At 44.9% G+C, this 22,663-nt stretch overlaps 1 protein-coding gene across 1 annotated transcript in view; it reads right to left on the reverse strand.

The window, feature by feature from the left end:
* Window positions 1-1,179: 1,179 nt before the first annotated feature.
* SCN3B (sodium voltage-gated channel beta subunit 3) overlaps window positions 1,180-22,663 on the reverse strand; it is a 28,574-nt gene continuing 7,090 nt past the window's right edge. Inside the window, exons 3-7 of the mRNA XM_033205751.1 lie at window positions 20,545-20,708; window positions 17,487-17,712; window positions 13,218-13,356; window positions 6,211-6,296; window positions 1,180-5,867 (exon numbers count right to left, since the gene is read on the reverse strand). Of these exons, the coding sequence (XP_033061642.1) occupies window positions 6,233-6,296; window positions 13,218-13,356; window positions 17,487-17,712; window positions 20,545-20,708 (593 nt within the window). The 3' untranslated portion in view covers window positions 1,180-5,867; window positions 6,211-6,232. The remainder of the gene's footprint in view (window positions 5,868-6,210; window positions 6,297-13,217; window positions 13,357-17,486; window positions 17,713-20,544; window positions 20,709-22,663) is intronic.

The raw sequence follows: 22,663 nt of genomic DNA on the forward strand, positions 1-22,663 counted from the left end.
CATCACTGTTTACCAACTGTGTGGCCTTATGCCCCATCTGTCATTCCAAGCCTCAGTGTTTCAGAGATAATACATTTAAAACAACACATCGTTCTTAGTATGGCAGCTGGTATTATACTAAAGTATTTTGTTTTGAGACGGTCTCACTGTCACCTAGGCTGGAGTGTAGTGGTGCAATCATGGCCCACTGCAGCCTTGATCTCCTGAGCTCAAGTGTTCCTCCCACCTCAGTGTCCTGAGTAGTTCGGGCTACAGGCACACACCACCATGCCAGGCTATTTTTTTTTTTTTAGAGATGATGGGGTCTCACTATGTTGCTCAGGCTTGTCTTAGACTCCTGGCCTCAAGTGATCCTCCCGCCTCAGCTTACCAAAGTGTTGGGATGATTAATCTTTTTTTTTTCTTTTTGAGATGGAGTTGCACTCTTGTTGCCCAGACTGGAGTGCAATGGCGTGATCTCAGCTCACTGCAACCTCCACCTTCTGGGTTCAAGCAATTCTCCTGCCTTAGCATCCCGAGTAGCTGGGACTACAGGCACCTGCCACTACGCCTGGCTAATTTTTGTATTTTTAGTAGAGATGGGGTTTCAACATGTTGGCCAGGCTGGTCTTGAACTCCCGACTGCAGGTGATCCGCCTGCCTCAGCCTCCCAAAGTGCTGGGATTACAGGTGTGAGCCACCACGCCCGGCCGATTTTTAATCTTATGATGAGTAGTACTGTTGCTGTAGGAGATTGTGGTGAACTGTGAATCCTGATGATGGTTTCTTGTTGGACTTTCACCTCTTCGGGCCTTAACACTTCCAGGAAGATGAATGTTGAGACACTGCCTCGCCTTCCTCTTTTATGTTCCCTAAACTGGTGGAGCTGAGAGCCAGACTGGCTCCTCCCTTCATTAGGTCAGCCTTGCAGGGAGCTCCTTGCTACCTGGTTAGGAAACCTGTTTGATGTCAGGCAAGAACATAAGTGACTCTTGTGTTCCTTTGTATTGGGGTAGAGGAGGAAAGGCAAGCAGACAGGCTAGATCACACATTTAGTGTGTGTTTAATGTGAGGCTACTACATGGTTTTCATTCTCATGCATATCCACAGATCGGGTACGGGAATTTGAAGCAGGCAGGGGTGCTGGGGGAAGGCATAGTCTATGGGGCAGATACACTTAGTAAGTAGAACAAAACCAAAGAGAGTGGTTTTTAGGGATACTTTATTGACATGAACAAGGAGTTTACTGAAAAATAGCACATACAGGCATTATGTGTTGAGGGCTTAGGTGGTCAGGAACATTTCTAGAGTTTGGAAAAAGATTGGCTGTGGAAAATCAAGAAAAAGCAATATGAAGATGATAACATGGAAAATACTTCTATCTGTTGCAAGACTAAGAGTTTGTGGATTGTGTTGGATGGCGGTTCACAAGCCTGCAAGCACTCGGCCTTCAGCGGCCTCCCTCTCCATCACACACTGCTGAGCAGAGGCAGCTCTTGCCAAGCAGTGACACAGGGAGGAAGCACAGAGCATTGCTGGCTCCGAGGGTTAGCTGGCCTGGGCTGGAGACCCGAGTTTGATGTATAAATCAGACTTGCTTGGAAGTGCTTATCTCCTGAGTCCTGCTGCGAACTCAACTAAGGGGGAGGAAGTGGGCTGAATTAATCATGAGCTGTCCACCAGCTGAGATTTTAGAGATTAAGTAGGGTTTGGATGATGCTGTTTTTCAGACCGATGACTGCACAGCACACTGAAGGTCTAGGCTAGCGCTTGACAGAGTGGGTGCAAAAAGATGTTACTAGAATGAGTGGATGATCAGACTGGCAAGCACACCAAGCACTATTCAGATACATTGGCAGTGACTAGGTGAATTCACTGAATTTGGGATTTTTCATTTACAAAATGAGGTGAGAGGAAGGCTTCTTTTGTTTTTTTGTTCTTGTTTTTTCATTTTCATGTTAAACTGGGAAAGGACAAACTAAGATATATTCTGAAGTGTGTCTAGCTCTTGCTTCTCTTTCTTCCTGCAAAGATGAAATGACACAACCTTTTCCCTCAGATTTATGTGAGGACTCACAGATTCTGAGAAGGGTAGAATTTCTTGTTTTGATCCAATAATTTTGGGGGGAGAGGAGGGAGCTGCTGTCTCTTAACCATGCACTGCTCTTCACACTTGCCAGCATATTCCTGCTTTGAAAAGTGACTTTCCTAGTAATATTTCTAGGTGGACATCTAAGGAGAAACCTGCAACTGAGAAGGAAGTCTGAGTGTGTATTCTCTCTTTGGGAATAGAGAAACTAAAGGGGCATGCCATTAAACAAGTGGTGAGACTAAAGGCTGGGGTAGGGACAAGCAAGGAGTGTTTGAGGTTGGGGCTCTGATTCAAGACTGAGGTGACAGTGAAGGTCAACAGGGCAAGGTGCTCTTGGGGCCAACTGGATTGAGCAATCACATTCATGGCTGTGAAGCAGTAAGAATGGGAAAATCAGACTGAGCCAAGCTTGGCCTTTAGTGAATTGTGTTACCGAGGATCAGACATGGGAAATATCCAGCACCAAGACAACAGATGGGGTTTCCAAAGTGATAATAATAGCCCTTGAGAACTCTTCTAAGCCCTTTAATAAGCAACATCAGGCCAGATAAAGCTTCCAGAGAAACACACATCTAGTCTGGGTCTTTTATAAGATTATGGGAAGAGACAGGGAGGTGGGTGGAGATTGGAAGTAGGCTGGTGATCACAGTACCTTGTTGATTTACAGTCATGATCAAATCTCCCAGGAAGGAGTTTAGTTGCAATTCAGGAGAAATAATGATGTACAAACCAACTAGAAAGAGAACCAAAGTAGGACCGACTCTCAAAGCACATTGCTAGCATCCACCAAAAGCAAAGTGGTAGAGAAGCAGTGAGTGGGATTAGGGGTGAGAGAAGATGGAGAACATTAGGACAGGCAAGACAGGCAATGGTTAGATGGAAGCTAAAAAATAAGAAAAGGAAGCAGCTATGCTCTAAGTGGAAAGAGAACTGAAAGAGGAGTCAGAAGACCTGGATTCTTGCTGTCTACCTACCAGCTAGGTTTCCTTATAATTTAGTAAAGCTACTTAACCTCAGAGAGCCTCAGTTTCTTCTTTTGCAATGTGAGTATTCATAATATTGACCTCACAGGACCAGTTATAGAGAAGAAATAAAATAGTTAAGTGAAAATACTTTGTAAACCATATAGTTCTAATGAAAGTGTCAAGAATGAGAAGAATGTAGAAGTTAGAAAGAGTGTGGAAGGTAACCTGTCAAGGATAAATAAGTGATAGGTACCATTCAGCTTCATTAAAAGCCATGCAAGCAGCATCTGAGTTGGGTTTTTTAAAAAAGAAGAGAAAAAGGCAATCATGCATACTGCCTGGTTCAACTTAGATATAAGAGCTATTGGACCACTGAGGTAAACGGAGTGGTAGTAAGCATCTTGCTACTATGGCAAGCTGTGGTATCCACGAGCTATGGACTGGAAAACTTTCACACTAAGGCCAATTTTCCTAACTATAAAGTTAAAAAGATCTATATTCTCTCCCTTATTTCAGAGGGATTGTGTGGAAAATTACCAATAAGAAGAGTCTTGAATTTATTGCAAATATTTTCTTCAACAAAATCAGACTCTTTAATGTGTTAACGGTCTAGTTTGGGACCGGGCACGGTTGCTCATGCCTGTAATCCCAGTGCTTTGAGAGGCTGAGGCTGGCGGATTGCTTGAGCCCAGGAGTTCAAGATTAGCCTGGGCAACATAGCAAGACCCCAGTCTCTACAAAAAAATACAAAAATTAACCAGGCATAGTGGTGCATGCCTGTAGTCCCAGTTACCTGGGGGCTGAGGTGGGAGGATTGCTTAAACCTGGGGCAGTTGAGGCTGCAGTGATCTGAGATCGTGCCACTGCACTCTAGCCTGGAAGACAGAGTGAGACTCTGTCTCAAAAAAAAAAAAAAAAAGGTCTGGTTTTAAGTACTTTCCTAGGGATGGAAGAATGAAAAAAAAAAAAATGAGCTTTTAAAGTAAAGCTCTAAACCAATGGAATATGGTCTTTCCCTATAAAGGGAGGTCCCAGATCTGAGGGACCTCTCTCTCACTGAATCCCAGTCACCTTCATCTTCTTACATTCTGTAAAGCATCTTTGCTGTCTCTTGTCCCTAGGTGCTGAAGGATGTCACACTCGGACCTGTCACTCAATTAAAATGAAACATGAGATATCGACTAAAATTTTTTCCAGTTTCTCTACTCCCTCAAAATCTAGGGGAAAAAATCTTAACATTATGCATTCATAAGTGAAGTATTTGGAAGCCACCTACCCATCCCTCCCCTCTCACACCACTTATTTGCTTGTGCTTCATCTCAGACTAAACATTTTTCTTAGTTTAAACATCATTCTCAGATGCACTCTCTTTCTGGAGGGTATTTCACATTCACAAATCTTTACATAAAGGAAGTTCTTTAAGTCTACCTCATGTTCTTCTCTCTGCTTTTTTGGCCACTTTCTAGTAATCTGACTCTATCAGAGTTGACCTCAGCCCAGTGTGTGCTTGTGAAAGAAGCACTGCCATAGAGAAGTCCAGTGTCAGTCTGTCCAGAAACAAAGTTATCCACTGGGCACAGTGCCTCACGCCTGTAATCCCAGTACTTTGGGAGGCTGAGGTGGGTGGGTCATTTGAGGTCAGGAGTTCGAGACTAGCCTGGCCAACATAGTGAAACCCCGTCGGTACTAAAAATACAAAATTTAGCCAGGTGTGGTGGTGCATGCCTGTAATTGCAGCTATTGGAGAGGCCGAGGCATGAAAATCGCTTGAACCCGAGACGCAGAGGTTGCAGTGAGCCGAGATCACACCACTGCACTCTAGCCTAGGTGACAGAGGCTCCATCTCAAACAAAAAAACAAAAAACAAAACAAACAAAAAAAATCCATCCCAGGAAGTGTAAACTGGGCAGCACCTAAGGCTTATTTCTGCTCCATTTTACCCTCTTAAGCCTCTTACTCAGTTAGCCCTGTATGAGTCTTAGTTGCCTCCTGTTTGTAAAATGAGGAATAATACTGGTGGCACAGAAATTTTGAGAGGAAGAACTCAGGAATTTCAGTCCTAATGCCCAGGTAGTGTGCTCACAGGGAGGGCACACATACATTCTCGCAATAGGATCAAGAAAGTGTTCAGAAACATGTTGCATGACTTTTTAAGAGCCACTTAAATTACCATTGGTCCTTCCTAAGTCTCCTGGCCTTGTCTTCTTGAAGGGAACCTTAGCGACCCATCAGGATCTAGCTCAGGAGTACTAAGCTCCAGAGAGCACGTTAGTCCATGCTTCAGGATCTTTCTGTCACTGGAGAACCTAGACAGGCATGCTTCACTCTGATGCTGTAGCAAAGTGGGCCATGAACTTGACAAAACTGACTTCAAGGAATCCAAGTTCATGACACACTTTTGCTGTAACCCGAACTAATCACTCCCGCTTCCTTCTATTAAGACATCCATTCTCTTGCAGTAATGGAGAATGAACCAGTTCCAGCCAGTTAAGGGCAGAGGGAGGTGCTAACTCCAGCACTTTTACAAAGTCATTTGGAGCACAGGGGAGAAATCCAGTTGGCTTTGGAGTGTCTTGCTGGAAAACTAGGACAGGGTGAGGTTGAGTCTATGTAGAAATGTTGGCTTCTCGGTTCTGGCAGAGTCTTATGGTACGCAGAGGTCTGATGGAGTTAGGAAGTCAGAGATGAAAGCTCAGAGGCAGGTGGATGTATGGATGAATGAATAGAAGGATGGATGCATGAAGGGATGCAATGGGGCCCTTGGGGCGCCCTCCTGATGCCATTGACATTGCTGAACATGGGATGTCCAGTCCCTCAGGTGTTCAGGCCACCTACCAAAGATAAAATAACTCACTGAGAATTTCCCACCCAGTTCAGCCCAGCCCAGCCCCAAAATTCTTTGACCAAAGAAGGGAGTTGGAGAATCCTATGCCTCTGTTACCATGGGCAAGTTCAGGTTGCCTCAACCCTCAGGCCAAAGCAGTTCCCTTCTGAAGCGCTGACAGCATACAGAGCTTTGTGGCTTAAAGAATTACCCTGAGGGCGGGGACCCCAGGCAGGGTGGACAGTGACCTGAGGGACCAAATTTAAAGTCACTTCAGTTGTGGGCAACAAAGTCACTTGTACAACCTGCCATCCACATCTGCCTTCCCCTCCCATGTTCCTGTAGGTCACCTCATGTCACACTGCTCCTGTTCTATTCCTCCACTGGTACTGCAGAGTTCTCCTTGTTCTCAGATGGGATGGCAAGGTAGTCAGACCTATAGAGGACACAGGAAAAGGGAATCAGAGCTTCAGTGCCTGGGGTGGGAACACAAGAGGGGGAAGGAGCAGGGCACAGGAGCAAGAATCTATAGAACAACTCTGCATTTCCTTCTGCTGTGTTTCCCAAGAGAAAAACAACCTTTTCTGCAGATTAAAATAATCATTTCCCCCATATATGTATATGAACACCCACCAGGAGTGTATAGCTTCTCATTTATCCATGTTGTCTTCAGCATTTAGTTAGATTAATATGTTGGCCAAGGCTCATGCCTCTAATCCCAGCACTTTGGGAGGCCAAGGCAGGAAAATTGCTTGAGCCCAAGGGTTCAAGCCTGGGCAACATAGCGAAACCCTGTCTCTACAAAAAATACAAACAACTAGCCTGGCATGGTGGTATGTGCCTGTAGTCCCAGCTACTTGGGAAGCTAAGGTGGGAGGATCACCTGAGCCTGGGAGGTTGAGGCCATGATTACACCACTGCACTCCGGCCTGGCGACAGTGAGACCATGTCTCAAAAATAAAATAAAATAAAATGCTGGTCAAAATGACAGCTGTGAAATTATATTTTATAGTTGTTTCACATGTTTATAGGCTATTTGGGTTTCTACTTCTGAAATTTGACTGTTCATTTGCTTTCCGGTTCTTCTGAGATCTTTGTCTTTTTCACATTGACTTTTCTTTGATGGTTTCACGTTTTGACAATTTCTCCCAGTCTCTTGTTTGTCTATGAATTTTGCTTCTGGAGTCTTCTAATGAACAGCTGATTCTTTACATATAATGTAATCAAAATTATTTTTCCTCTTGGATTTGTGCCTTTTGTATTTTATTTGGGAAATTTTCTCTATTGCAAGGTGATAAAGATATTCTCTTATATTCCCTTAATGAAATTTTCAAGTTTGACTTTTACTTTGTGTTTAAATCCCCTCACAATTTATTTTGGTTTAGTATGAGAGACGGGGAATCTAATTTTGTTTTGTGTTTTTGTTTTGTTTGTTTCTATATAGATTAGGAATTTTCCCTGGACCACTTACTGGGCAGTTCATTCTTCCTTCAATGATTATAACGTCATCTCTCTCACGTATCAGGTTTTCCTACATGCATTAACCTGATTGGGGGCTTTTTGTTTTGTTTGTCCATTTCGTATGCCTGTGCAGTATCACAGACTCTGTATTCTGATAGCTCTGTAAGAGACCTTCATCTGGCTGGGCGCGGTGGCTCACACCTGTAATCCCAGCACTTTGGGAGGCTGAGGCAGGCGCATCACGAGGTCAGGAAATCGAGACTATCCTGGCTAACATGGTGAAATCCCATCTCTGCTAAAAAAATACAAAAAATTAGCCGGGCATGGTGGTGGGCACCTGTAGTCCCAGCTACTCAGGAGGCTGAGGCAGGAGAATGGCGTGAACCAAGGAGGCGGAGCTTGCAGTGAGCCAAGATCGCACCACTGCACTCCGCCTGGGCAACAGAGCAAGACTCCATCTCAAAAAAATTAAAAAATAATAAAATAAAATAAACCTTTATCTCTGATAAGACAAATCCTACCAATCTCTTGCAAATTTACTGCTCTTTCTTCGAAATGGTTTAGACCAAGGGTGGGCAAACTATGGCCTAAGAGCTAAGGATGGTTGTTTGCAAATAAATAGAAGAACAATACGTGACAGGGACCTATGGAGCCTGCAAAGCCTAAAACACATATTATCTGGCTATCCCTTGGTTTAGACTATTTTTGGCCACTTAGCCTTCCCTGTGACTTTTAAGATCAGTTTATTAAGTTCTTTGAGAAATCTAATGGGCATTTTGATTGGAATTTCATTGAATTTGAAGATTAATTTGGGAGAAAATTGTTTACACTTGTGAGATTTTATTCTCCATCTAGTTACATTTAAAGCCTTTCAGTAAAGATTTGTAACTTTTTCTTTAAGTGTCTCATATATTTTTGTCAAATTTATCCCAGGAACTGGAGAGTACTTGTTGCTATTGTAACTTTAAAAGCATTTTAATATTTTAAATATTTAAATATGTTACTAAATTTGTTGCTGGAATACAGGTGATTTTTATATTTTGATTTCTATCAACAATTTTGTGGAATATTCTTCCTAGTCCTAATAGTATTTTTGTAGATTCTCTTAGGTATCCTATGTAAATAGTAGGTATAAATAATGATCATTTAGTTTCTTCCTTTCCAAGTCCTTTTCTTCCTTGTATTTAGTTGGTCTTCACCTAGGATTTCTGATACAATATTGATAGAAACAGGGAGAGGTAGTCTCCTTGATATGTTCCTGATATTACAGGCATTTGAGGTTTCAACACATAGATGATATTTGCTATAGACTCTCTTAGGAGCTGCCATTTATCACTTTAAAGATGCTTGGTGTTTAGGTGTAGATGTATTTTATTTATTCTGCTCATGGTATATTATGCATCTTGAATCTGAAGAGTCATCCTTCCTTCAGCCGCTCTGTCTCTGAACACTGTCTCTCCTCCATTCTCTGTTCTATTCTTTTTTTTTTTTTTTTTTTTTTTTGAGATAGAGTCTCACTCTGTCTCCAGGAGCGCAGTGGCATGATCTTGGCTCACTGCAACCTCCACCTCCTGGGTTCAAGGGATTCTCCTGCCTCAGCTTCCTGAGTAACTGGGATTACAGGCACGCACCACCACGCCCAGCTAATTTTTGTACTTTTAGTAGAGACAGGGTTTCACCACGTTGGCTAGGATGGTCTTGATCTCCTGACCTCATGATCTGCCTGCCTCGGCCTCCTAAAATGCTGGGATTACAGGTGTGAGCCACTGTGCCCAGCGTCTCTGTTCTATTCTAATACACCTTCCCATTTTGTTTCCTTTAGATTTCTTTGTCATGGTTCCTTTTTTTTCCATCTCTGTTCTTCAGTCTGTAGAACTTTCTCACATTGATCTTCTGGTTATCAGTATCTAATCTTCTGTAGAACCAATCCATTGAGTTTTAAATTTTATTGGCTATATTGTTCACTTCCAGATTATTTTGTTTGTTTCTATTCAAATCTGCCTGCTCTTGTATCTGAGAAATTTACTCTATTCTTATGCTTTTGGCTTTTTCTTTTATTGCTCTAACTATTTAAACAAGCTTATTTTTATTATTTGTTTATTTCTGAGACAGCCTGTCACCCAGGCTGGATGGCAGTGCTGCAATCACGGCTCCCTGCAACCTCAAACTCCTGAGTTCAAGTGATCCTCCCACCTCAGCCTCCTGAGCAGCTGACACCACTGGTACGCGCCACCATACCTAGCTGATTTTTAAAAAATTTTTGTAGAGATGGGACCTCTCCATGTTGGCCAGGCTGGTCTTGAACTCCTGGACTCAATCAATCCTCCCTCCTCTGCCTCCCAAAGTGCTGGGATTACAGGCGTGAGCTACTGTAGCGGGCAAGCTTATTTTTTATATTTTGTTGGGTCCTTCTTGTGTCTAAAGCTCCCGGGATTCAATCCTGCCATTTTTCACTCTTGCTCATGCTAGATGACTTTTCGCCTTGTCTTTTAGTTTTGGACTGGACTATGAAATCAGATCCAGCAGTGCTCTCTCTGGGGAGTCCTACTAGGCCTCGGCTGAGAGTGAGTTCCTTCAGAATGGGTTTCATTTGCTTCTATAAGACATTCATAGTTATCACTGGCTGGGGACTAATTTTTACTGCATTTCTCAGCTTAGAGGTTCCTGGGTCATGTGGATAGTATACATTGAAATCTCAGACATTGTGAGAGCAGGTTTATGGTTACTAATTGTCCAGAATCTTTATTTTTCTACTTGGAGTTAGGCCAAGATGGCTAAGTTTCCTTGGTTTCTCCCTGGGCTGGTGGGCTGATTATTTTCTGGACTACCCTTTATGTGAGTTGTAACCTTCTAAGGATTCTGGCTCTGCGGAGGGCCTCAGTTCCAGCTCTGTTTCTTGTGCAGGCCCAATTGTAGGTTCTTCCTATCCAAGCACTAAAATGCAAGCACTGAAGTCACCAGGAATCGCTGCCTCCCTGAGCAGCATGCTTCTTCTCTCCTTATATTCAGTCAGTTGTAATGTTTTACTTCCCTAAGGTCAGAGATATCACGCAAAATGATGCTTTTTTTTCCGAGACTGAATCTTGTTCTGTCGCCAAGGCTGGAGGGCAGTGGCACAATCTCGGCTCACTGCAAACTCTGCCTCCCAGGTTCATGCCATTCTCCCGCCTCAGCCTCCCGAGTAACTGGGACTACAGGCGCCCGCCACCACACCCAGCTAACTTTTTTGTATTTTTAGTAGAGACGGGGTTTCACCGTGTTAGCCAGGATGGTCTCGATCTCCTGACCTCATGATCTGCCCACCTCGGCCTCCCAAAGTGCTGGGATTACAGGCAAGAGCCACTGCGCCCAGCCAAAATGATGCTTTCTTTATCGAACATTTCTAACTGGTAATAGCCTAGACTTTTTAGGGTTTGCCTCAGCAATGTTGCTAGAAATCTGTGGGCTTTTTCTATCTTTTCCTTCCCCAGATAACCAGCCAGCTGATCTCTTAAGACTCTTTGCTCTTACAGACCCTATCATTTCTCAAATATGCTCACCCTCAAGTGACTAGAGTCTCAGAGCAAACGGCTAAGGTACAGGCTGGACATTAGAGGATTAGAGTCCCCACTCTGGACATCTAAGCACTACCAGGCTTTAGGGGAAAGAACATGTTGCCTGGAGCTCCTTTGCTAGCAAAGGGCAGTGCCCAGATGACCTGAGGAGCTCCATGGTATAAAGCAAACAGTTAAATGTGATAGAAAGAGCATGAACATTAGGACTAGAGAGACCTGGGTTCAAATCTCAGCCTCTCCTCTCACTATCTGTGTGCCTTGGTAAGCTACTATGAGACTGCTTGGCATTTATAGAATGGTTATAATAACGTTACTTTTTTGCTGTGTTTTTGGATTTTTATTGTTGTTATTTTTTGAAATGGAGTCTTGCTCTGTCGCCTAGGCTAGAGTGCAGTGGCACCATCTTGGCTTACTACAACCTCTGCCTCCCAGGTTCAAGTGATTCTCCTGCCTCAGCCTTCTGAATAGCTGGGATTATGGGAATGTGCCACCATGCCCGGCTAATTTTTTATACTTTTAGTAGAGACAGGATTTCACCATGTTGGTCAGGCTGGTCTTGAACTCCTGACTTCAGGTGATCCTCCTGCCTCAGCCTCCCAAAATGCTGAGATTACAGGCATGACAGCCACTATGCCCAGCTATAATAATATTACTTTAATGGGTTGTGGTAGCAGCTGATGGTCTTTGCCTTAGTGGTTAAGTGTGCTGGCCAAGAATCAGCAGGCCTGAATTCAAACATCGCTTTGTTTCTTAAGTGATGTTTGAATTAAGCAAATGTTTAATATTTCTTAAGTGATATTTCAACACAATGTTGGAAGTTCTGGCTAGGGCACTCAGGCAAGAGAAAGAAATAAAGGGTATTCAATTAGGAAAAGATGAAGTCAAATTGTCCCTGTTTGCAGATGACATGATTGCATATTTAGAAAACCCCATCATCTCAGCCCAAAATCTCCCTAAGCTGATAAGCAACTTCAGCAAAGTCTCAGGATACAAAATCAATGTGCAAAATCACATGCATTCTTATACACCAATAACAGACAAACAGAGAGCCAAATCATGAATGAACTTCCATTCACAATTGCTTCAAAGAGAATAAAATACCTAGGAATCCAACTTACAAAGGATGTGAAGGACCTCCTCAAGAACTACAAACCACTGCTCAGTGAAATAAAAGAGGACACAAACAAATGGAAGAACATTCCATGCTCATGGATAGGAAGAATCAATATCGTGAAAATGGCCATACTGCCCAAGGTAATTTATACATTCAATGCCATCCCCATTAAGCTATCAATGACTTTCTTCACAGAATAGGAAAAAACTACTTTAAAGTTCATATGGAACCAAAAAAGAGCCTGCATTGCCAAGACAATCCTAAGTCAAAAGAACAAAGCTGGAGGCGTCACGCTACATGACTTCAAACTATACTACAAGGCTACAGTAACCAAAACAGCATGGTACTGGTACCAAAACAGAGATATAGACCAATGGAACAGAACAGAGCCCTCAGAAATAATACCACACATCTACAACCATCTGATCTTTGACAAACCTGACAAAAACAAGAAATGGGGAAAGGATTCCCTATTTAATAAATGGTGCTGGGAAAACTGGCTAGCCATAAGTAGAAAGCTGAAACTGGATCCTTTCCTTACTCCTTATATGAAAATTAATTCAAGATGGATTAGAGACTTAAATGTTAGACCTAAAACCATAAAAACCCTAGAAGAAAACCTAGGCAATACCATTCAGGACATAGGCACGGGCAATATTTGAATTAAGAGTTTGCCTTGGCCGGGTGCGGTGGCTCAAGCCTGTAATCCCAGCACTTTGGGAGGCCGAGACGGGCGGATCACGAGGTCACGAGATCGAGACCATCCTGGCTAACACGGTGAAACCCTGTCTCTACTAAAAAATACAAAAAAAAAAAAAAAAAAAAAAACTAGCCGGGCGAGGTGGCGGGCGCCTGTAGTCCCAGCTACTCGGGAGGCTGAGGCAGGAGAATGGCGGGAACCCGGGAGGCAGAGCTTGCAGTGAGCTGAGATCTGGCCACTGCACTCCAGCCTGGGCAACAGAGCGAGACTCCGTCTCAAAAAAAAAAAAAAAAAAAAAAAAAAAGAGTTTGCCTTACATTTCACAGATGAGAAAAATGAATTTGGGAGAGTTTGCTCCCAAATTCAGTGTTCTCATCTGTAAAATGGGTATAATAATGGTGCCTATCTCTTAAGTAGTGATCAGGAAGAGGGTGGAGGATGAATGTAAACTGCTTAGCACCTCACCTGTGAGAGCAAGCATTCTGAGGCTGCTAGCTTTCATTATTACTTTGGCATCTCTGAACTTACGCGTTTTCTTGGGCTGCCTCTTCGGCTTTTGAGACCTTTCTGTAGCAATATATCATCTCAATGAGCAGCCACAAAGTGAGGAAGACCAGAAGGATGTACATCATGATTTCTGAGACCACAGAGGTGAAGTCCTCTCCAGCTGAAAGAAAGAGAATGAGGCTCAGAATATGCAAGACCAGCAAACCTAGGGCCGTCATTGGAGCCATATTTTTAAATACAGCTTAAATAAAGACTGAGTAAAGAAACTCAAGAAGATGTCAAAGGAATTCCAAATCCTGACTCTCCCACCCATTGGCTTTCTTACTGACTGTCGTCTTTTGCTCAGGAGCCAGGGAAGAGGGAGTGGGATGCCTGGAAGAAGCAGCAGAGCAGTGGAAGGAATCTTGGCCTCAAAGTGAGCTATCTAGAGCTGGCTCTCCATTTTGCTATTTACAAGTATGTAAACAACATTTTCCCTTCCTTGAGACTCAGTTTCTTAGTTTGTAGGATGAGGATAATAACACCAGTCAGGGGTTTGTGAATATTACATTATCTAATGTATTTCAGAACATCTTGTGAGATTAAAAGTCTACACAGATGTAAGGAACATGCCTTATTTCAACTGCCTCTGTCTTTTGAGCTGCTGATGGTGGAAAGTGGTATTCCTGGGGAGAGAGCACTGGAAAACTCATTCAGGGCCAACACAGACAGCCTCCATGTGATATGCACATGTTCTCTACAAGTCTGGGTTAGAAACAAGACCTTCCAGGTCATCCCAAAACCAAACATCAATATTGGAGGATTTAGTGCATCAACCACATTGTCCCCAGGGCTGTACATTTGAAACAATTAGGATCCTGCCATTTCCCTGCTGAAAACTCTTCAATGCTCCACACTGCCCTTACGATGAAGTCCCAACTCTGTTCACATGACATGCAAGGGCCTTCACAATCCAGGCTTTCTTACCTCATTTTCATTTGGTTGGCCAGAAAAACTGCTACACACTGTGGTACATTAGAATCTGTGAACTTTTCTTCTTCTTCCCTCTTCCTGGATTGTGTCTCTCACCTATGGCTAGTTCTGTGCTAATATCCTCTCCTGCTTTGCAGTCTCCCAGTAGTTCTAGATTCCTATGAGGTCCCGTCCTTTGTGAAACCATCCCCAACCTCTCATGTAGAGCTATTCACAACCTTCTCCATGTACTTTTCTTTTCTTTTCTTTTCTTTCTTTCTTTTTATTTTAGATGGAGCTTCTCTCCTGTCACCCAGGTTGGAGTGCAATGGCATGATCTCGGCTCACTGAAATCTCCCCCTCCCATGTTCAAGCAATTCTCCTGCCTCAGTCTCCCAAGTAGCTGACATTACAGGCGCCCACCACCACGCCCAGCTGATTTTTTATACTTTTAGTAGAGATGGAGTTTCACCATGTTGGCCAGGCTGGTCTTGAACTCCTGACCTCAGGTGATCCCCCCGTGTTGGCCTCCCAAAGTGCTGGGATTATAGGCGTGAGCCACTGCGCCCGGCCTCCATGCACTTTTCTCATCCATCTGTTATAAGAGTTGTATTGTGTTGATCTTTCTTTTCTGTGGACTGTGTGCTTGTTGAGAACATATTTATTTCTGGATTATCTGCCTGCTGTGTAAATCTTAGAATATTTAAAGTGCTCAATAAGTACTTATTGAATGAGTGAAAATAAATATTATCTTATTTGTTTCATGATCAACAAAAAGGACCATTAAAACATACTACATGGCAGATATCCTGATATATCTACTCCTTGCCAGTGGGAGGAATGTTGCAGCTGCCTCTCTCCTTGCCAGCTCTCAACAGCAAGTCAGATTTATGATCTGCAGTTGTCCATTGGATCTTAACCCCAAATCCTTGGTTGTTAAGAGTACAGCACAGCCTGCCATAACTTTCAGCCCAGAAAGCAGTCCAAAGGCTCCAGGATCATCCAGGTTTCCAGCTGGAGCTAGAGGTCATAGATGCAGTGTGAGGCACATGAGAATGCCGTACAGCTCAAACATCTCACTGGCTTGCTACCACCTGGTGCATTATTTATGATTTGTTTGGCTTAAAGCATGCTTTCTCTTTCAAAATGCAGTATCCCACAAATGGCAATACAGGAAGCTGTCCTCAGTATTTTTAGTTACCTCTAGGTGAAGGGGCCTCAGGTTTCTGCCTTAGGGCCAGGAGGTGACAGCCTATGCCAGAATAAACCCAACTTGAACAAAGAGAACCAGGGAGACCTTCTAGGAGCACAGGAATGGAGGACATGTGGGGTTGGTGGGCAGGTGTCATGGTGGGGGGGGTGCGTAGCTCTGAGCAAGATGAGGGCAGGGAGTATCTGATATCACAGAGGCAAAAAAGGAAAGAAAAAAGAAAAAGTGGCGGGGGTGGGGGTGGGGGTGGGGGTGGCGGGACAAGAAGCAGTGGAAAGAAAGCCTGCAGGATAGGCAAACAATCTGGATTTTCGTCCTGCTTCCAGTGCTAATTTGCTTCATGTCCCTGAGCAAGTCCTTTGCTCTTGCAGAGAACTCTTCTCCCAGTCACAAAATGAAGGGCACCAGAGCTGCACCCTCCAATCACCTGGGGGAGTCATTCAACTTGCATATGACCTCACTCACCCCTGCCGATCTCACACCTGCAAGGGTGCTGCAGAGGTGTCTACATTTGGAGGAAGCCAATGTGGGCGATTCTGATGTCTGCCCTTTATCCAGAGGCTCTGGATTAAGTAAATGATATCCACGCTTCCTTCACACCCGACCATCCACGAGGCTCTGTGGCTCTGATAATAAACTTGTGTTTCCTTCTGTTTTTACCCGAGGCTTGCTCTGGTGCCTGGCAGATGAACTAGCTCAGCCTTGCCACACTTCCCACCAGCTATGCACGAGGGTCTCTGGAGGCAAAAGCCTGAGAGAGTGGAGGTGGAGACAGTTGGACACTGTGCTAGGGTCTGGCAGGCACCAACCGAAAGCTCCAGATGGTGACCAGGAGAGGGCGCCAGGGCCCCACCCCGAGGGGAAAGGCGTGTAACAAACAGGGGCTAAAGGAACTTCAGAACAGGGGAGTATCTTAGAGAGCCCTGGCCCACCCCCTTCATTTCACACCAGAGGAGCGGGGCTCAGAGCAGGGAGGTAATTCATCGGGTCTGAATTTAGGAGCCCTGAGAGTCCTTCTGCACTTTCAGAATTGACCTACCTTCCATTTTAGTCATATCGTCTGACCCGTATGTTCATTCACTCTGAGCACTGAAACCTTGCTTCGTTATTTTTATCACAACGACATGATAAAAAATGAATAAACCTGTGGCCTGGAGGTTAGGATTCCTGGATCGTTTTTTCTAGGAAGAGCCCTGTCTTTAACTGGATCTTTTCTTTCATGCCCCACGCTTTGGCCGGCTTACCAGCAGTGATAATGCTGGAGATAGACTGAGAAAGGCTGGAACTCCCCCCTCAGGATGTAGGACTCCGGTTGCAACAGAAACACCTGAGTTAGGCTGCTAAAAGGCCTTCCCACGCACGAACACGGAACTAGCTGTAGATGTCCAAAGATTTTAAACAAGGCTGGAGAGCTATCACCCTGTCCCCTTCTCCCAGCAGAGAATGAACTATGTAATAAGAGATGCTACAGATGGGGACGGGGTTGCACGTGTGATGACTGTGAAGAAAGACAAAAGAAGAAAAGATTGTCAAACTTTGGTTTAGAGAGAGGTTCTCAAAGTGTGGTCCCGGCAAGCAGCACTGCCTGCCAGGCAGCGTGTCACGCAATGCAAACTCTCAGGCTCCACTGACAAAAGCGGAAAGGCTGGCTTCCAAAAAGCCCTGCAGGAGATTTTGAGGTTTGCTAATGTTTGAGAACCCCTGGCTTAGAGGCATGTATTGCTTACAAGCAGAAGGAGAGATGACTTCGAGGTAACCTCATGAGATTTCTCTGCGCCCACTGAGTCAGGGATTCAACCTAGGCCAGAGAAGAAGGCCTAGCTGAGTCAGTAGCTTTAGGCCTCATGGAGGCTAGCCTCTTTCTCTGAGGAACCAGGAAGAGCTCATTCTACCATCTCCAAGCCTTTCTGCTTTGAGGAAAGGCACAGAAAGACAGGCTGCTTGGGCGGTTTACAGGAAGCTGGCCACCAGAGGAAGATGGGTCAATGGTGACATTTTTAGATGTCACCATTCCAAATACACAGGCTTTTGCACTCTTTAAGGGCCTCACTCATGTGGAAAACTGCTGTCCTACCCTTCCCTGTCCACAGAGAGCAGGACGCCCCAGAGACCCTGTGCCTCAGCCTCACCCTCCTCGGTGACTCTTAGGGGGATCAGCCGCGTCGTCTTCACAAAGGGCCGATGCGCCTCAAACTCAAACTCCCGGGACACGTTGCAAGTGTAGAGGCCAGAGTCATTCAGAGTGACGTTGAGCACAGTGATGGACACGTCCTGCAGGTCCTTGCTGCCATTCCACTGCAGGCGCCCCTGAAAGGGGCTCTCCACCTCCTGGTGGCCATTCCGATACTCATAGATCTGCAAATAGAGGAGCAGATGAGGGTAGGGCCAGGAGAGGAGATGGCAGGAGAAAGCTGAGTTACGGACAGGGCAGAGAAAAGGAGCAGAATTGTGCATGGACAGGGAAGAGAGGGAACAATGTCACCAGCAGACCCAGAATGTGGGGGTGGGATGAAGAGGCAAAGAGGAGGGTAGGGAAGGGAGCAAAGATGGGGAAGAACAGGCAGAGGCAGCAAGCATCAGTGCATGTGGACATGGTGAGGACAGAGGCAGCCAGGGGTGTGCAGGAAGAAGCTTGGCAGAAAAGAAAGTGGTGGAAAGAGGGAGAACAAAGGCAGGTGGAAGAAGGGTATGGAAGCCCAGGAGGCGGACATTGAGAGAAAGACAGGATTGGAAAGAGACAGAAGGAGAGAACAAGAGAGTAAGATGTGTCCCAGGGCCACCAGCTAGAGAACAAGGTAGAGACAGCAAGACAGGCAGATTCATTAGTAATAAAGACATGTGAAAGCCTTGGCTTTAAAACTGGACTCTCTGTGCTAGTACTCATCAGGGGCTGTGGGACAGGCTGGGCCAGGCCACAGGAAGGGGGCCCAGGATGCTGAAGCATAGCAGATGAGCAGAGAGCCATCACCAGAGAGGCACACATCTTTTGCTTTGGACTGAATTTTAACTGAAATCTCATCTTTTAAATTTCTTTCCTCAACACTTCCACCCTCTGACATAACACACCTTTTTTTCCCCCTCTCTCTCTATAGCTGTGCTGGCTATTCTAGTCTCCACTAGCCACAGGTAGCTACTTAAATTCAATTTCTTAGAAATTAAATAAAATGTAAAAGTCAGTTCCTCAGTGGCACTGGCCACATTTCAATTATTCATAGCCACATGTGGCTGGTGGCCACTGTATTGCACAGCACAGAGAGAGAAGGTTGCCACCATCACAAACATTTCTATGAGACAGCCTTGCTCTGGATTTCCATGGCTTTTTTTGCTGTCGTTGTTTTATTTTTCATTTTCTTCTTCTCCTTCTGATCCACCTCACTTTGGGCAGACCTGGAAGCACTGCGGGCAGCTATCGGTGGTACATGACCAGCCTGAAGTCCCTGGGGGCCTTTGCATCTGGCCAAGACATCCAGCCTCCTACAGCTGGGGGCTAGCCTCAGTTGCAGCTTCATTGACGTGTCACTGTCAAACCTGAGCCAGGCTCTGGGAAGTCTCCGCTGGTCCCAGTCTTGGCACCTGACTGTAGCAAATTTACATCAGAATGGCACATAGAAGCTAGAGTCAGAAATGAGTTCGGCTTTAGGATAGTGAGAAAGAAGAGCAAGCTAAACCCAGTTTCACCCTTCTGTTGTCTCCGTTACAAATCTTTGTGAAGGAGAAACTTGCTCCCAGGAAGGCAAAGCAGTGCCATAAAAAGGGCCTTGTATCTGCTGTTAGACCACCTGGCTCAAGTCTAAGCTGTCTTAGTTATTAACTTAACTGCTTTGAACCTCAGTTTCCTCATTTCTGTGTCTATCTTTTCTCTAGCAAACACTTAACATAGTGCTTACTATATTCCAGAAACTGTTTTTAATGCATTAAAAATTATAGCTCATGAGTCCCGGTAACAGCCCTATAATTTGGCTACGCTTTATATCCCCACTTTAAAAATGACGAAACCGAGGCACAGAAAGGTTGACCAACATGTCCAAAGACACAGAAGTAATAAGTGTGAAGTCAAGAATCAAACCCAGGTGACCTGGTTCCAGAGTCAGCGAAGGAGTAAATAATGGTCATCTCCAAGGTGGTATTCAAAATATACGACAACCGACCAGGCGTGGTGGCTCAGCCTGGAATCCCAGCACTTTGGGAGGCCGAGGTGGGTGGATCACCTGAGGCCAGGAGTGACCAGCCTGGCTAACATGGCAAAACTCTTTCTGTACTAAAAATACAAAAATTAGCTGGGCATGGTGGTGCATGCCTGTATGGGAGGCTGAGGTGGGAGAATCGCTTGAACCTGGGAGGTGGAGATTGCAGTGAGCGAGATCCTGCCACTGCACTCCAGCTGGGTGACAAAGGGAGACTCCTTTGAGAGAAAGAGAGAGAGAGAGAGAATATATACATACATACATACATATATACGTGTGTGTGTGTGTGTGTGTGTGTGTGTGTGTGTATGTATGACAACCACTTTGCCACTAGCACCAACCAACCAGAACTGACATTGGCTATGGTGCAGGAGCAGAATCTGGAAGACTCCCTGCTCTGCCAGGAGCAAATCTCTCAGTTTCCAAATCATGGATAAGTCTGGGGGTTCAGCCACTTAGGAGACTTGGCACAGCAAGTATCCATGAGAGAACTGTCTAAAATAATTTATTCGCTGATGTGGCTGTACTGGGTGTCCCGGGTGAATATCAGCCTTGGATTACTCTTGGTCATCCCTGTCATTCCTATTTCACTAGGACTGTAGGAGTTAAAGGAGCTAACCTTTGTTATTTCACATAATGATGCTTTGTGTTATTCCCATTTATTTGTTAACGTAATGCATATAATAGGATGGCACAGAAGATTAGATGAAAACATCTGCAAATTGCCTGTTAGGGTGCCTATCACATAGTAGGCTTTATGGCTTATCTCTTTCCTCTGCTTCCTCCAGCCTATAATCAAGGGTGCTTGCAGCTGGCCCAGTGCCCTTTCTTTCAAAGAAGCTGGGGCTTCACTAAGGCTGTCAGTTATCTGCTGAGGAGCTGTCAGTGTTTGAAAGAGAAAGAGCCAGTGTTTGCTAGCTCGGCATCCCCCAGACTGTCAGGAGCCAGGCTGGGAACCGCAGAGGCCAGCAGAAGAAAGGCCAGAGTCAGCAGTCTAACATACAAGGAAATCTTTACCGCCCTCGGGCCTGTAGAACCATTCCACCACCGTGGTGGCCTCCACCTCCTCTCTCTTCATGCAGGAGATGCAGCGCAGCTTCATGGGGTTGCCCTGCACGGCCTCCGTCTCCGAGGGCACTTCCACACACACGGGGAAGCAGACACTGGCTGCAGAGAGGACGGGTGACAGGGAAGGAACAGCAGGTGGGTGGGAGGGGCACAGGAGAGAGGCGTTGGAGAAGAAGGAGGGAGGGAGGAGAGACAGAGAAAGAAGAGTCATGAGGCGAACTTGAAAAAAGTCACGTGCACGTGTCTACACCCTCACCTGCGCTCCCTGAGTGTACAGGCTCAGAACAGGTACACATTGGAGGTCTAGACCTCCAATCTAGACATTGACTGAAATCCTTCCCCTGGAGGCAGTAGAGATGCAGCACAGGACATTATACTTGAGCCCTGCCCTCTAAGTCTTATAGCCCAAGTGGGAGACAGGGCATGGGCCTACCCAGCGACCATCCATCCTCCTTTATTCCCCTACCATTCATGAAAATCCACTCTCTGCCAGGTCTGATGCTAGACTAGAGATGCAAAGATGAATAAAACACTAACTATGCCCTACATGCATTTATAACCTAATAGGGAACACAGTTCCTAACTAGGGATTAAACCTGACCACAGCAAGTAACACACTCATGATATGTTCTGCTCACAGAAGACAGGCAGTGAGTTACTCCCAGTTGGCCTGGGGAGAAAGGAAGAGAAGGATGGTGAAACATGAGGCTAGAAAGGTAGACAGGACCCAAGCTGTGAAGACCGCTGTGTGTCCCTTCCAGTGTGAGGTATCAAATGTTTTAAAGCCATGGAGAGATGTAATTATATCTGTGTTGCATGAAAACTGTAGGTAATTCTGACACATGGTAGAGGTTGGAGCAGCAGTGAAGAAAATGGCAAGCAGACCGCTAGGCTGGAGCAATGGTCTATGTAGAGGAGTATAGTGAGGCAAGTTAAAATCTGGAGGGGGGTCAGATTGTGGGACACCTTGCATGCCACACAGAGGTCTAGACTTAGTGTTTCTGCCCTCTGGAAACTTGAAGTCTGCTTTTTAAAATGAGGCAAATATATCAGCTTGATAATTCAGAATAACTTGAGTGGGACAAGGCTGCCAGCAAAACATGTGCAAATGTGGGCTGCATTAACAGATGTACAGTGTGCAGGAGGAAGGAGGCGTAGCTTCTTGGCACTGCTTTTGGAACAAATCTGGACTCTTACGATCAGTTCAGGATGTCATATTTTAAAAAAGGAAGTGGTTCAAAGAGTGCATGCCCAGGGGTGAAGGGATGGTGAATGGTCTGGAGATAAAGTCTGGTGAGGAACAAATGGGAGGACTTGAGTTGCTTAGCTTGGACACAGAACATATCTGTCTTCAAATATTTGAAGGCTGGCAGGTGGAAGAGAAATATGATTCTGCCCAACCCTAAAAGTTATAAGAAAAAAGTAAGTTTAATGCAATAAAAAAAGAATTTGCTGGTTTTAGAGCTGTTCACAAATGCAAATAACTAAATGGTAAGAGAGTGTACACAGCATTGTTTGGGATATTTGAAAGTAAGATGAGGCCAGGTTCTGTGTCTCACACCTGTAATCCCAGCACTTTAGGAGGCTAAGGTGGGAGGACTGCTTGATGTCAGGGGTCCGAGACCAGCCTGGGCAACATAGTGAGATCCCTGAGTCTACAAAAATAAAATAAAATAAAAATGAGGCAAACATGAAAGCACATAACTGTAGTCGCAGCCACTCAGGAGGTAAGAAGGTTGCTTGAGCCCAGGACTGTGAGCCTGCAATGAGCTATGATGGCACCACTGCACTCCAGACTGGCTGACAGAGTAAGACCCTATCTCTTAAAAAAAAAAAAAAAAAAAAAAGTTGGCCACCACGGATTCTTACATTAGAATTAGAATTAGACTTTGAAGATCCCTTCTGATGCTATTTTTTCATGAATTAATAATAAAAACAGAACCCCCAGAAAAAAAAGAAATATTACACACTGACATTTAAAAACTAGTCCACTGTTAATGGTCAGCCTGTTCATCTCCTGGCAGAGCGTTCTTTCCTAAAAGCAGGGGAAGGTT

The sequence above is a fragment of the Trachypithecus francoisi genome, unplaced genomic scaffold, assembly GCF_009764315.1.
Source record: "Trachypithecus francoisi isolate TF-2019V2 unplaced genomic scaffold, Tfra_2.0 Lachesis_group8, whole genome shotgun sequence".
NCBI lineage: Eukaryota > Metazoa > Chordata > Mammalia > Primates > Cercopithecidae > Trachypithecus > Trachypithecus francoisi.